The sequence below is a fragment of the Bos indicus genome, chromosome 4 (genome assembly GCF_029378745.1).
Source record: "Bos indicus isolate NIAB-ARS_2022 breed Sahiwal x Tharparkar chromosome 4, NIAB-ARS_B.indTharparkar_mat_pri_1.0, whole genome shotgun sequence".
Lineage (NCBI taxonomy): Eukaryota > Metazoa > Chordata > Mammalia > Artiodactyla > Bovidae > Bos > Bos indicus.
The window spans coordinates 89,486,829-89,503,029 of NC_091763.1; the positions used below are offsets into that span (position 1 = coordinate 89,486,829).

The 16,201-nt window shown below is 34.3% G+C and overlaps 1 protein-coding gene across 12 annotated transcripts in view; it reads right to left on the minus strand.

Moving 5' to 3' along the window:
* The window catches only part of POT1 (protection of telomeres 1), a 104,935-nt gene that overhangs the window by 37,142 nt on the left and 51,592 nt on the right, over positions 1–16,201 (minus strand). For all 12 annotated transcript variants that reach the window (XM_070788092.1, XM_070788090.1, XM_070788087.1 and 9 more), the window contains 2 exons: positions 7,454–7,584; positions 3,368–3,658 (listed from right to left, as the gene is read on the minus strand). In XM_070788092.1, coding sequence (XP_070644193.1) covers positions 3,368–3,658; positions 7,454–7,584 — 422 coding nt within the window. The remainder of the gene's footprint in view (positions 1–3,367; positions 3,659–7,453; positions 7,585–16,201) is intronic.

Here is a 16,201-nt window from a genome sequence, read left to right on the forward strand (position 1 = left end):
TCATATGACGTCTGTCTTTCTCTTTACTTAGTACCATAACGTCTAGGTCCACCCATGTTGCTGCAAATGGCACTATTTCATTCTTTTTTTGGGTAAATAATATTCTATTGTGTGTGTGTGTGTGTGTGTGCGTGCGTGCATAAAAATGGTATATCTTCTTTATTCATTCATCTGTTCATAGATATTTAGGCTGCTTCCATGTCTTGGGTATTGTAAATAGTGCTATGAAAACTGGACATATCTTTTCAAATTAGTTTTTGCCTTTTCTATATACGTGACCAGGAACAGGACTGCTAGATCATATGGTAACTCTATTTTTAGTTTTTTAAGGAACTTTCACACTGTTCTCCACAGTGGCTGCACCAATTTACATTCCCACCAACAGTGTCGGAAGCTTCCCTTTCTCCCTATGCTCTCCAGCATTTGTTATTTGCAGACTTTTTAACAATGGCCATTTTGACCAGTTTTGATAACTCATTGTAGTTCTGATTTGTGTTTCTCTAATAAAGTGATATTGAGCATCTTTTCATGTGCATTTTGGCCATTTTCATGTCTTCTTTGGAGAAATATCATTTTAGGTTTTCTGCCTATTTTCTGATGGGGTTGTTTGGAAAAGACCACATTTCCATACAAGTGTCTGCTAGGGTCAGCTTACAGAGGAAGTACTGAATAATGCTGGTACCAGTGCTAGGTGTTAAAGTATCTTGAGTTTGTGTCACTAGCTCTGTTACTAAAAGAACCGGGACAATAACGTTGGAAGTAGTAACATTATGTCCCAGACACTTATCTTCACTTGGAATTTGTTCTTGCATTGTGTGTACATGTTTTTGAGCAGACCAATTCATGAGTCTTTTGAAGGAGGGACTGAGAGTAGAGTGTAAATCAGACTTTGCTTTGAAATTCTGGAACTTTTGCAATCTTGCATCAAAACTCAATGTGTTAGGAATTTGCATATTATATACAGATCTTTTTTCCAAATAGATAACAATCACCATTTAACAATCTTTCTTTGTCAATTTGAAATGCTAATGTTATTTTTATTATTATATTAATAGCAACATGGGAACAAGAGAGGATGGCAAGGAGAGAAACTTTACTATGTACTGTTTAAAAAAATATTTTAAATTTCTGGGCAATGCTAAAATTACCTACTCCAAAATTAAATACCTTATTAAAATACTACCTTGTACTTTCTACAGTTATGTTTGTTACTTTTTCAATTTCTTGACATGAAAGATTATTCTAATATGCTATGCCTTTTTCTTTCTTTGTTTATGAAGACATTTAAGGCTCTAAATTTTGTCTTTGAGTATACCACCAGACATAGCCTTTAACCTATTCTTATTAACATTATAGTCTTAATAACCTATAATTAAAATTAATTTCTTTTAACAAACAGCACTATATAAGGGAATCATGTCTACTAGAATAATTAAAGTGAATAGTTTACTATTTTATAATATTTATAATATTTTATAATATTTATAGTTACTAATAAGGAGACTGATATTAGTATCATATCTCAGTTAAGAGGAGAAATAATTATGCTATATTCTATGGTGACCGGAACTCATTTGGAGTAAGATCTGGCTTCTTTTGTTTTCAAAATAAAATTTAAAAAATATATAGTTGTAGTTTGGGATAGGAAAATCAACTTCAGAAAAAAAAGTATTAAAATCTGACTTCCTGTATATGAAATGAGTAAAATATTGCTATATATTCATCTCAATATATTTTTGCTATGTATAGGAAACATTTTTAAGTATATAAATGAAGGTGCATTAATCACTAAAGAGAATATTGTGAATTTCTATCTTAGTAAGTTTATGTCTGCAATGTCATTTTAGTCATTAGAGTACAGTATTCCATAATACATAAATAATTCACAAAATTCTCTATTGCTAGAACCCAAGTTTTTTTCTGATTTTTGTCACTGTAAGAAATATATGGAGAAATATTCCCTTAAAGGCATTTTCTCACATTCTAAATTATTAGTATAAAATAGATTTATGAAAAGAGTTGTTGAGATGTATAGAGAGACTTCTGAGATTTCTTTCAAATTGTCCTCAAGGAAATCTTACTAAAATAACTTCTTATATTCATAGCTGAATGCTATATTTTAAAATAATCTCTACATGAAAGTTGTTTCTACTTATCTGAAAAGGCTATCGATAAAAATGGGATGCATGCATGATTTCTTGCTTTAGAGAGAAAATGCAGATTCAGCTATGTCAGCTAAAAGGTGGTAGGTTTTACCTCAGAATTGCGTACTAACAACACAGCAGTCAAAAGATGGAGAATACTTCTGTGCACAGCAGATTCATTATCATTAGAAGTGTTTGATGATTAACAAATGCTCATTTGTTAAGTAAGTCACTTGGGGCATAAAGTATGACTAGTTGACTTAAAATACCTTCTCATTTTGTTTGGATGATTTTATGTTGCTTTAGCTTCAGTTTTGTCAGATTTAACTCATTCACCCTTTTTTATAGCACACATTTACTTTCTTAGATTATTTCACGTATATATAAATATGTGCTATTTTCAACTTCAGAAACTTATTTTATTCAATCATTTCTATCTTCACTATTTTTTTTTAATATGGGCATGATACAACTGATAATAATGCTACAACCCAATACCTGCCCAATGCCACTGAATTCCACTTCCCATTGCATTCCATCACCGCAAAGAATAGGAAGCTAAGAAAGAACCACAGAAGCAGGGCTGAAGTAGTGTTTGTTTAACAGCATCCTGCCTTGGCAGGGTTCAGTGAAGATAATATCAGACAACTGACCTCTCCAGAAGCTATTCATAAATAAACTGGAATAGGTATAAACAAAGATTAGATGGGTCTTAGGCCACCTTTTTAATCCTGTGGATTTAAAAACAAAACAAAATACAAGAAAAATAAACACTTCAAAACCATCTATGATCTACCCGTGAAGCAGGTAGTGAAATAACCCAGAAGAGAACCCAATGTCAACAAACAAAGAAAGCAGATAAGTGAGAAGAAAGGCTACATCCACATGGAGTAACAAAACTACACATTTTCGAAATGTAGTTTAAAAATAGCAAGAGGAAACAACTCTTTTTACCAGTACTAAAATAAGAAATATATAAACAGCATAAAGTATACTATATTTAAAATATAGAACTGATAATACTATTTTTCTCTAAAAGTTTAGGATGAAGAAGGAAAGTTCAAGAATAAAGACACATGGGAATACAGGATCATTAAAAAGGTTAGATTTTAAGTTATTAATACATAGCTGCTTATTTATTCCATCAGAATGCTGAAATATAAGGTCTTTTTAGGCTTCGAGGTCATGCTAACTTACAATTTTAAGTACTTAAAAACACCCACCTTTAGAAGAAATGATGCTCCATCCACTTCAGCTTTGCCCAAGAGCTGGCAAGTCAGGTCAAAATACTGCATTGGCTGGACATCACACAATTTGACTAATATTGAAGAAGGTGAAATATGAGTCGATGCCCAAATACGTAAAGCTTCTACCATTTTCTGGTCCTCAGCAGTGAAGTTAAAACACTTGCTTGCAGTACGAGGAATGATAGGAGCCCCCAAAGTTCCCTCAAATGTCAAAGATGCAAAGCCAGAGCTGGTGATACCTTGAGTCTCCTTTTTATATACTTGGATCTAAGAAAGTGGCAATGTAGAAAACAGAACAAACAGGTTACTGATGTAGAACCTAGGAACTGGGAACAGGTGACTATAAAATTTTGCCAATACAGTTATTAGAGGACATTATTTTTAAATAACTAGCGCATGAAATGATAAAAATCTACTGGGCTATATCAAAATCCTTAAGTACCATGTAAACTGTAAAACACTATGCAAAACTTATTTTTATTTTTTAAAGAGCTAGGTGGTAGCTCCCCTAATACTATCGGTGCACTTTTACTAACAAGACAATCATTAGCTTTTTTAAAGATATAATTTATAAAAAGAAAAAGGATAATAAGAAATAGTTACTTATGAATATTGTAGGGAAAACTAGAATACTCAAAATATAAGAGTCTGAAGTGGATAAAACGGAGCTGAAACTAAGGTTTCATCAGTCTGACTGAGAGAACTCAGATAAGCCTTAAAAACATTGGCTTTCTGAATTTTGAGGCTCAGTTATTAGGTGCACATGTAACATGACTGTTACATCATCATAAAATAATCCTTCTGAACTTATGAAATGCCTTTTAAGTCTCCTGTAATACTGTCTGATTTAATAAATATATTTATGTATTTATGGAAAATTGGAAAAATGTAGTCAACTGATGGATGCTTAAACTGTGATGTGTTAAAACTTGTTTGATATAACTAAATCAGTACATAGATAAAAATTTACAGAAATAAGTGAATATTTTACAAAGGAATAATGGTTAAAAATCAGAAATTTAGGCTTCTATCTCAAGAAGCTACACAAAGAATATTATCTCAAATCCAAGGAAAGTAGAAGGGAAACACAGTCAAAGGTAAGAGAAATAGAAACATATAATAGAGAAAATCAAAGCTAAAAACTAGTTCTCTGAAGAGATTAACAAAAATAATAACCCTAGAAAATGGTTGATTTGGAAAAAAAGAAATGAAACACAAATTATAATATTAAGACTGCAAAAAAGGATTTATCATTACAAATCCACCAAACAGCTAAAAGATGAGTAACATATGACCAAATTTATACCAATAAAGTCAACAATTTGAATGAAATAATTTTTTCTAAAAATTAAATACATCAAAGCTGATAGAAAGAATAAAAAAAAACTCATTCGTCTTAAAGAAATCTTAATTCATTAATATAATCTATCAACAAAGAAATCATCAAGCTCGGATAGCTTTACCAGTGCATTATTCCAAGCAGTTAAGTAAGGAAAAACCTAGTAATCTTGCATAAACTCTTCCAGAATTGATAAAGAAGGGCCCATTTCCTGTTTTCATGAGGCAGAAAAACTTTAATTTCAAAATTTGTCAAAGACATTGTAGGAAAAGGAAATTCCAGATCTAAATATGAAACAAGAAAATTGTAATGACTTCGAGGAAAACTTAGAAGCTATCTTCATAAAATGAGTAGACAAAGAGTTCTTAAACAAGAAATTACAAAAGTATTGACCATAAAATAAAAGTTAATAAAGTAGATTATATTAAAATAAAGAACTTTTGTTCATCCAAAGACACCATTAAGAGGGTAAATAGGCACTATAGAGTGAAAAAAATATTCACAATTCATATACCTGACAAAAAAATCTGTAGAGCCTAAATATATAAAGAACTTTCACAAATCATTAAGAAATGGATTTTAAAATCCTATAAAAAATGAGCCAAAGACTCAAATGGACCCTTCATACTTGAGAAGACACACACATTTTTAAAGGTTCTCAGTTTCTTAATTTTTCAGGGAAATTCACGTTAAAATCACAATAAGATACTAATACAAATGCAACAGAATGGTTGAATTCAGAAAAATGGAAAATATCAACTGCTGGTGAAAATGTGGAACAACTAGAATTCTTCTGTATCACTAAGAGAGTTTAAGTGGTAAAAATCACTCTGGAAAATTAAATACATAGTTTAGCTACGAAGTGAAGTGAAGTGAAGTCGCTCAGTTGTGTCCGACTCTTTGTGACCCCATGGACTGTAGCCTACCAGGCTCCTCAGTCCATGGGATTTTCTAGGCAAGAGTACTGGAGTTGGTTGCCATTTCCTTCTCCAGGGGATCTTCCCGACTCAGGGATCGAACCTAGGTCTCTCGCGCTGTAGGCAGATACTTTATCGTCTGAGCTACCAGGGAAGCCCAGTTTAGCTATAAACTAAAGCAAATATATGCACAGCCTTGAACTTAGGAACTACAATCCTTGATATGCAATCAACTGAAATGCATATTATATAATATACATTATAACTACATATGTAAATGTGTATGTTATAAAATTATACATATTCAGTAAAATATATGTAGTAGACTGTCTATAGCAGCATAATAGCCCAAACTGAAAACTACTTAAACAACTAACAGTCATGTTAGTTGTTTGAACTAAGTCATGAACTAACGGAATAAATATATAAATTCTAGTGTGTTCTAACAATGGTATACCATTTAGCAGTGAAAATGAAGAAAGTAAAACTATATGCAATAGTACAGTTGAATCAAAGAAGCAGAAATCAAATGTTTCAAAAAAAAAAAAAGACTAATAGTGTATTCTTTTTATATAAAGAACAAATATAGAGAAACTAATAAATGTGAGAAGTTATGAGATTATTTACTGCTAAGGGTGGGGAGAGTGTGAATGGCAACCCTAGGTGAGGGTATAATGAAAGTTTCTACAGTGCTAGATACATGAGCATGCTAATACTGTGGAAAGAGAGATGTATATTCCACTTCAATTAAACAACAGACAAGAATTGTAAATAGTTTTCCATGAACAGTGAGGTTAAGGGCACCAACCATCCATGTAACTAAAAATCCTCTTTTAACTTACAGTCAGCCCTCTATTGGAGACGGAAATGGCAACCCACTCCAGTGTTCTTGCCTGGAGAAATCCCAGGGGTGGGGGAGCCTGGTGGGCTGCCGTCTCTGGGGTCGCACAGAGTCAGACACAACTGAAGCGACTTAGCTTAGCAGACTTCTATCCTCATTTCAGCATCCATGGATTCAACTAACCATGGAATCTTGTTTACTACTGAAAAGAATCCGTGCGTAAGTGGACCTGTGAAGTTTAAAACTGTGCTGTTCAAAAGTCAACTGTACTATAGGAAACAGCAATGTGTGAGAATCAGCTATTTTTTTTTGGAAATGTGTATAAGCCTGTAATATAGTGTTATAATAATAATCTTTCCAGTTCTCTTTAACCAAATGTTCTCCACTATTCTTCTGTCCTCAGGAGAAAGGCATTAATAGAGCAAGAGAGTTATTTCCCACCATATCTAAGACCACTGATAGAATACCCCCGGAGTACCTCACTCATTTATGAGCATCAGTGATCACAAGAACCACAGACAAACCGAAACATTAGAAGAAAAGACAACAAAAATAGTGAAGGAGTTGCATGGAAACTCATGTAACAAGAGCAAAATAGCAAGGGACTAAAATGTTTAAAACTTACGAGACTGAAAATATTTAAGTACTGAAAAGCTGATTATTAAAAAATCACATACTATCTAATAGTTTTGCCCTTTTACTAAAATTCTTTCACGAAATGCAGCTAGTCTGAATCGCAGCAGCTAACACTTTCGTAGACGGAGGTCAGGTAGTTTGTTCAAATGAAGAGGTTTCCTAATATAAATCATTTGAAGTCTGATCTTATTTACATTTCTTCTTATCTCTTGAAATGCCTGAAGTCACGTTCTAACAAAGCAATCACATTAATTAGTGTTAAATAGTTTCAGTGAGCAACATTGAGTTCTCTTCAAACAAATGTAAGTTCTAAACAGTATGAGTTATACCTTCAGCCTGTGAAAGCGAACGATATCTCCATTTTTATAAATCATTGGAAGGGCTTCATAATTTCCACTAAAGAACAGGCAGGTTAGTTTTACATTTGTCTGGTCCACAATTGTTACAACTGAGCAATAATCTGGAAAACACAAAAATATTTTACTTGACTTTTCGTATTTCAAAGCATCTAATAAAATAAGAAAGTATTAATACTGAGTTCAAAACATCAAACTTTATTCCTCCCTTTAGTCTTCTAAGAACAGGATCAAAACATAGAGAAATTTTCTTCTCTCTTGAAACGCACTGCCAAATTATTTTGCAAAAATGTTTCACAAAAATTCATTTTAGAAAGTTTAATAAAACAAAAATAAAAACCCTACTTAATGTAAATTGTCTGGAGGTAAAATAACATTTTTATTACCTCAAATTTATAAACTGTAAAACAGATAAAATATTTAAATAACATAATTTATAAACACAATTAAATTTAGAGTAAAAACAAACAAAAAAATACCAGAAGATATTTGCAGTTAATATGATTAAGAGTGAACATATTGCAAAAAGACACTGTAAAAACTGGTTATAAACCCCAGGGATTTACACTGAATATGAAATTCAAATGAACAATTCATAGAAAACTATATAATACCAAATTAAAAGGAAAAGCAATGATCTGCTATTAATACTTACAAAAGGTTACACATGAGAACAAGAGGGGTATTTTATACAATTTAAACTGGCAAAAAAGAACTAACCAAACTTAATGATAGTTGGGCTGCCATGAAAAACAAGTAACTTCAAACTGGTGGTAGCAAAAACTATAATAGATGTTATCATTTAAAGTACATGTTTCAGAAAAATGAACACTGAGAATATGTGTTGATTTCCTTCCTTCTCAATACTATACTCAGTACAGACAGAGGAAAAGATAAACCCAAAACAGTGAAGGGAGAGGAGAGGTGAGGAGAGAAGCGTGAAGGAGATGGAAAAAAGATATCAACATTATTTCAGGAAGTTTGGAAAGTAAATGGTTAAGGGATCAGATGGACAGAGAGGATGCAAACAGAAAATACTCTGAAGCAGCTCCAGCAAAGACGGGAGCCTTTAGGATTAAGGGAGACAGTGAAAAACAGCTAAAATTGGGGCTAATGCAAAGTTTACACATGGAACAACTGCTTCAATGATCACCATCTTAACCTTCCCTTGAAGATGATTTCAGGTAGGCAGGTGGGATATCTCAGTCTCTAACTGCACCTCTTCGTGGAACACAGACTGCTTTCCAAGGAAGTTTCACTGATAGACCAAGAAGTGGTAAGGCTTCTGATGAGGATGTTAGTACCCAGAATAAACCCTCTGCATTATCACTTTAGGAGGTCTATAACCAGATAGAAAGCTGTCCTCCCACCCACCTTAGACTGACACTTTCAATGTGCCCGGTGTGAGTACTATTTGTTTCCTATTATAAGATTTGTCTCTTATTAGAAGTGTGAACATTATAAGATTTCCCATTTAAAAAAGAGATCCTGTTGAAAAAACAAACTCTTCATATACAAAGCAAAGGAAACAAATGTCTAAAATGTCTAAAACAAATGTCAAAAATCTAAAATAAATGATACCTACGTTTGTAAATGTAAAAATAAGACACAGAACAAAAACAGAAGAAAAGGAAGAAGAACACCAGGAGGGGGAAGGGAGAAGGAGATGGAAGAGAACAGAGGAGTACGGAGAAAGGGGCAGGAATGGGAAAGTGGGGAGACAGGACTGGAGGGAAAGAGGGAAAACAGAAACCTGATTCTGTGAGGAGGGGACAATAATTAACTCAGAGAACATAAAAAACTTTAAAAACAAAACCTTAACAAGCATCTTCAAAAACAGTGAAAATACATTATCTCCTCATCTCTTGATGTAGAGAGTCTATTGGACCCAGTTTTTAGTTTTGGAGTTTCCTTTGTCAGTAGTTTTAACTATTTGTAAGGAGTGTTATTTCGTGACATTTTTTCTCTTAGCAGTCTTCCAAAGATTAAAGGTAAATTCACTTATTTTTCAATAGAATAAAACACATTCTTTTTTAATAGAATAAAACATATTCTTGCTTGTGATGACCATATGGCTCTTTTTTACCCTTTTATAAATCTAAGATCTATTATGGAATTTTTAATCATGTATTTTCCTTTATCTTGAAATATTTTTTCAATTTCATTCTCCTATTATTTCATCATTATTCCTACCTATGCTTAAAAAAGACTAAATTAATATTAAAATGGGAAAATGAGAGACTTGCTTAGGAGAAAGATGCAAGAGTGTAAAGAGTCATCCCTGGTGCACGCACTGCTCAATGTGTTATAACACCTTTCAAGACGATATAAAAAAACAAGTTTGAAAATGAACTTTGGAATTTCTTCTTCTGCTTTAAGAATTCAGTTAAGAATTCAGAACTGAAATTTTCTGCTAATGGCCATAGAGAAGAAAATCGATAGAATTTCTTTAACCATTATTAGATGAAGCAGAAGCTGAATGCAAAGACAGGCAACAGCACATTAGATTCTATGGATAATGAGTAATGTACTTTGAATAAAACACAAATGATCTGAAGGTTTTAAGTTTCATGTAATTTCATGACAGACAAAACATAAGGGCAAAGAGATCACTACTCTAATGAAATCTAATTCAGGTACACAAAGATCAAACTCGGTATCTTTATATTTTTGTTTCCTGACAGCTTCTGCAAAATCACGTATCACAGATGTATTTGTACTAGAATACACAAACTCACATTTCATATTTATATCAGAGAACTAGTTACTACTAGTAATTATAGTGTTATTTTAAGTTGCAGTGATTCTAAATTACTCCTCTCATTTTAAATGCTTCACAATGAGCCTCTTTTGTAAACTGGGAATACAATACATCAACAAAACTGCAAATTTAGCAGGCATAAATAACAGTAGTTGAATCTAAATGTTAGCCAGGATGAACTTACAGAGCCCAGTCTTTGTGGTATATACATGATACTGAAGAGTGGAATAACTGAAAAACAAAGCAAAACTGGGGTGTGGTTAAAAAAAAAATCAGGCTTAACCTAAATTTCAGAATATTGAAAACTGCCTTAGGTTTTTGTTTTTCCTGGAAAATGCAGCCTTCCCATAGATAACTTGATAGGTTGCAAAGGACTCCATATGGCACTCTGAGAAAAACAGTGTGAAGACCCGTTTTCTAGAGGGTCTAATATAGGGTCCCATTAGCTTTTGTAGTATCTTTGTGCAAATTAGAAAAAGACTCCTCTTTCTCAAATAGAAATACTCTACAACCTAACTAGCTTTAAGAGGAACTTTACTGAGCCCAAGAGAGTAGCAGTCTTGGCACACATTTACTTTCTGGCCTTTCTATCCAATGCTTGGTCACTGGATGTAAAGAGCTGACTCACTGGAAAAGACTGTGATGCTGGGAAACTGAGGGCAGGAGGAGAAGGGGTCAACAAAGGATGAGATGGTTGAATGGTTCAATGGACAGGAGTATGAGCAAGAGACAGTGAGATATCCAGGAGATAGTGAAGGACAGGGAAGCCTGGTGTGCTGCAGTCCATGGGGTCACAAACAGTTGGACACGACTTAGTGATTGAACAACTTTCTATCCAAACCTTCAGAAACAGGGACACTTGTACATGTGACACCTGCGATGCACACATTCCTTCTCTAGGTCCTTCCTCCTCCCCACTCCCCTTGAAGTGTCTGTGTCAGGTTTGGAGTTAGGTAGGAATGGACTGCCAAGAAAGAAAGAAGTGACCTCGGGACTGCCCAAAGAACAACACAAAGGTTGTGTTGTTGATACATGCTCAGAATTCTAAGAGGGTAAAAGGAATGGCTCCACAAGCTGCTATAGATTTACGTAGCAGAGGGCATTCCCAAGTGGCAGCAGAACTTGGCCTGAAATCTACACAGCTGTGTTTTCATCTAAGTGACTCCATGTGGATGAAAAAGGCATCTCCTTAGACAGTGCACACCTGTGCACTTCACACACGAGCTATCACATGCCAAGTCCCTGTTCTTTCCTTTCTTTCTTTCATTGGAAGTACTACCAATGGCTTTTCACAAGTTTAAGCCAAATAGATCTACCTAGTGCTCAAATCCTTTTATAAAAATAAGATTTTATTAACAGAGAAAAAAGAGAATCTTTCCATAGAGCAAAGTCTTCCTTGAAAGCAAAAAAAAAAAAAAAAACCCAAAAAAACCCCCTATACTACATACATATATACAGTGATAAAATACTGACATCTGTAAGCATATAAGACTTAGCTCAGTAAGCATCTAAATATTATGCAACAGTAGAATCACCATAGATACTAACTATAGGCGAATGACAAAGCTCTCTAGAACATAAACCTCCTTAGGAATTCCCTCCACCACCACAGAATGCTGAATATTTCAGTGGTGGTTAGTAGTTTGTATTTCAGCAGCAAGGAACTCTACTTGGGTCTCTGCTATTTTCCAATCCAGTTTTTAAAAAAATTTAGTACATAAGCTAATCTGAATTTTATTGAGTGTCTACCTAATGCTAGGTATATATATGTACTAGTCAGGAAGACTACTAAATGAATAGGGCATGGAACCTTCTCTTATGAAGTTTACATTTTCCTTACATTGACTTACCTCTTAACACTAATGCTGTGATCTCAGTTTGTGTGTTATTTTATATGCGAATATTTGCTAGTGTATAGAGTTTATACTCTGTATACATAATGATTCATCACAATAACCACAGAACTAATGATCCAGATGACATTTTCTAGAATAACTGGAAACTGACATTTAAGCTTGACACTGGATAAACAGACAGGCTTAAGATGGCCCTGGATCCTTGGTGAGCAGTAAAATAAGCATTCATATTTCAGAAAAGTGGTGAAAACAAAATTTTTCATACATTTCACATCTAGCTTTGGAGTTCAAAAAATGAGACCTAAAGATAAATTTCAAACCATGACTGAAGCTTAACCAGAGTCTGAAATTATGTTTAACATTAAAGGATATATACTTTGGTAAAAGATATTTATATTCCTAAATATAGTTTGAGTTATCAAATAATAATAATAATGTACAAAATAAAATGTCAACATTCCAAATTAATTTATGAAATGGAATAATGTATTTGATGTTGAAGCTGAAACTCCAATACTTTGGCCACCTGATGAGAAGAGCTGACTCATTTGAAAAGACCCTGATGCTGGGAAAGATTGAGGGCAGGAAAAGGGGACGACAGAGGATGAGATGGTTGGATGGCATCACCGACTCGATGGACATGAGTTTGGGTGGACTCTGGGAGTTGGTGATGGACAGGGAGGCCTGGCGTGCTGCGGTTTATGGGGTCGCAAAGTCAGACACGACTGAGCAATTGAACCGAACTGAATGTATTTGACTTTTCAGACAGAAAACAAAACCAAACCACAGTACCTATGTTATGCAAGGTATCTTATTCCCAAGCCTACAAATGGCGGGGGGGAGGGGGGAGGAGGAGGGGGTTGGGAATTATGTTACTTAGCAGTCAGCAACTACTGAGGGCTTACTAAATACCAGGTTTCTGCTAAGCAATTTATACGCATTGTCTCCCTGAATTTTTAGATAGTTGTGTACTAAAATTAACAAACAAGAAAACTTAAGTTTTTTAAAAGGTCTAGGTAAGATATCCAAGTATGAAAGTCACATGTAGCTTAGCATAACTGATTCCTGTGTTTCTATATTTAACCAGAACACTGTACTGTCTCCATATTACATGTTTTTCAAACATAAACAGTAATTTCAAAGAAAGTAAAATATTATGCTTAAAACTGTGATAGAGGCTTGAGAGTTTTTCTAAATAGGAAAAATTATACTGTATCAACTCTATATTATCTACAATTTCATGCATCTATTAAAGGATTCATTACTAAAGAATTAACATATCATTCATTATAATGAAACTTCCTTCACCTATAAATTTACTCCAGAAACAGACCTCACAAACATAGAAAAAGTCTATAAAAATTCATTATGATGATGCTTGAACTTATTTTTACATTCTTTGCAACAATTATTTTTTGACTCATAAGTTAAAAGAAGAAAAGAAAACAAAAAAGAGCATCTTCTGAGGTAGTTGAACAAGAGTTAAATCCTAGTGAAGAGACAAAGGCAATAAAAGAAGATATATGGTTAAATGTGAGGCTACATAGAGAGGTATTTTGAGTGGTTAGAAGAAAAAGAAGAGAGCACAGCATTATAAATTAGGAGCTGGCAAACGATGGTCCACAGCCACACCCAGCCCACTGCCTGTTTATTATCTTTCCAAAGCATTCAACTTTCAAAAAAACACACAAAAAACAGTCTTTTCACATTCATATTCATCTGTCTCCATAAGATTTAATGAAATTACTTAGTCAGAATAACAAGGAAAAAGAGTACAAAGAGATTTGGGAACAAAACTGCAAGAACACAAGCCTTGAGAGAACACAGTTCTACTAACAGGAGCAGAAACTGAGCAGGGGCATTAGGGCTGGTCAGTTCTGGATCACCAGTTCCCAGCTGTGAGAGCAAAGAGTCGGACACGACTGAGCGACTGAACTGAACTGAACAGGGTTCAATGGGGGAGTGGAAACACTTTGCTCGTTGTCAAATTAGATAAGAGGTAGGTTAAGACAGTTTCTTATTTAAATAAGGACTTAGCTGTGGGAAGACACCCAATGTGTCTTGAAATAGATCACATATATTTATTGTGTAATGAATGACATATGTGAACACAGCAAATATTTTTCAGAATATTAATTTAGAGGATTTCTAAAGCACGCCAGAAGCAGACATTCTTTAACCAGAAAACACAGACAATAGGCTTCCAGATTTAGTATTAAGTCTTCACACTTCACAGATTCTATAATACATAGTAGTTGACCAACCATCTTTACTAAATTAATGCATGTCATTGTGTGTTCAGTTGTTGAGTCTGACTCTTTGCAGCACCATGGACTGTAGCCTGCCAAGCTTCTCTGCCCATGGATTTTCCAGGTAGGCATACTGGAGAGGGGTGCCATGTCCTACTCCAAGGGATCTTCCTGACTCAGAGATTGAACCCAAGTCTCGGGCAATGTCTCTCCTGCGTTGGGAGGCAATTCATTACCACTAGCGCCACCTGGGAAGTACCACCTACACTGAATATATGGTACTTGTAAAAATTCTCCCTCTGAACTGTGGTGTTGGAGAAGACTCTTGAGAGTCCCTTGGACTGCAAGGAGATCCAATCAGTCCATTCTGAAGGAGATCAGCCCTGGGATTTCTTTGGAGGGAATGATGCTGAAGCTGAAACTCCGGTACTTTGGCCACCTCATGCGAAGAGTTGACTCATTGGAAAAGACTCTGATGCTGGGAGGGATTGGGGGCAGGAGGAGAAGGGGACGACAGAGGATGAGATGGCTGGATGGCATCACTGACTTGATGGACCTGAGTCTGAGTGAACTCTGGGAGATGGTGATGGACAGGGAGGCCTGGCGTGCTGCGATTCATGGGGTCGCAAAGAGTCGGACACGGCTGAGCGACTGAACTGAACTGAACTGAAGCTTACTGCAGACACTGAAAATCATTTAGCCTCTTTATGCCTCAATTTCCATATTTGAAAAATGGGGGAAATTAGTATTCACCTCGTATGATTGCTAAAATTAAATATGTAATCACATGTAAAGTGCTTAAAACTGAACCTAGAACATGGCTAAATGGTATATATAAGAGCTGGTCAGTGGTGGTGATAGTGGTGGTAGCAGCAGCAGCAATAGCAGCATGTCTCTTACTGTTAATAAATTGTAACATTCTTATCTAATGAACTCAGATATAATCTTAGAATCTGCCTTAACAAAGAACCTAAAGACACTGCCAATATACAACGTCAAACTGACTGCAGTTGGTACATGAAAAGAAAAGTACAGATGTAAGAGATTGCAAAAGAATTCCAATTTGAATTTCCACTGGAATTTCAATTAGTGGCTTTTAGATATGCATCAATCAAGCATCCACAGAGAAATATCTTATAGTTAACAAGATAATCTGGTTCTCAAGTGAAATATCATTTGGAACACAAAGAGTTTCTGAGAAGCTATAAGGTAGAAAATATTCAAATACTAAAATGTTGAAGATAATATAGAACTGCTAAAGAGATAAGAGAATCCTGCTACTTTTATTATGTGTTAAAGATAAAAATACTTTCAAAAAATGTGAAACAATACCACACTCCATGTTTTTGGAAAATATATTTTTCATTAAAAATGTTATTTATGTTTACATGTAATAGACTATTTTTGGTTTAAATGAATTATTAAATGTTAGTCTTTCACTTTTAATTTCCAGTATGTTTAAATATCTGTAACTATGACCCATAAAAATAGAAGCTCCTTGAGATCTTGATAATTTTTAGAACAAAAAATGAAAAATCACTGATTTAGGGCATCAACAATATTATACTCTTTGAAAGTGAAAATTCACAAAGTACTACATTTTATATAGAAAACTACAGAGATGAGGCCCTTGCAATTCTATCATAATCAAACTGCAAAGATACAGATGTATACTTATGGCTGATTCATGCTAATGTACAGCAGAAACCAATGAAATATTGTAAACCAATTATCCTCTAATTAAAAATAAATAAATTTTTAAAAATTGCAAAAAAATACGAATTGGCCCTAACCCTTCCTAGTTGCTAATCTCTAAACTTGACTCCACAGAACAAGTTTCAGCAAACAAAAATCA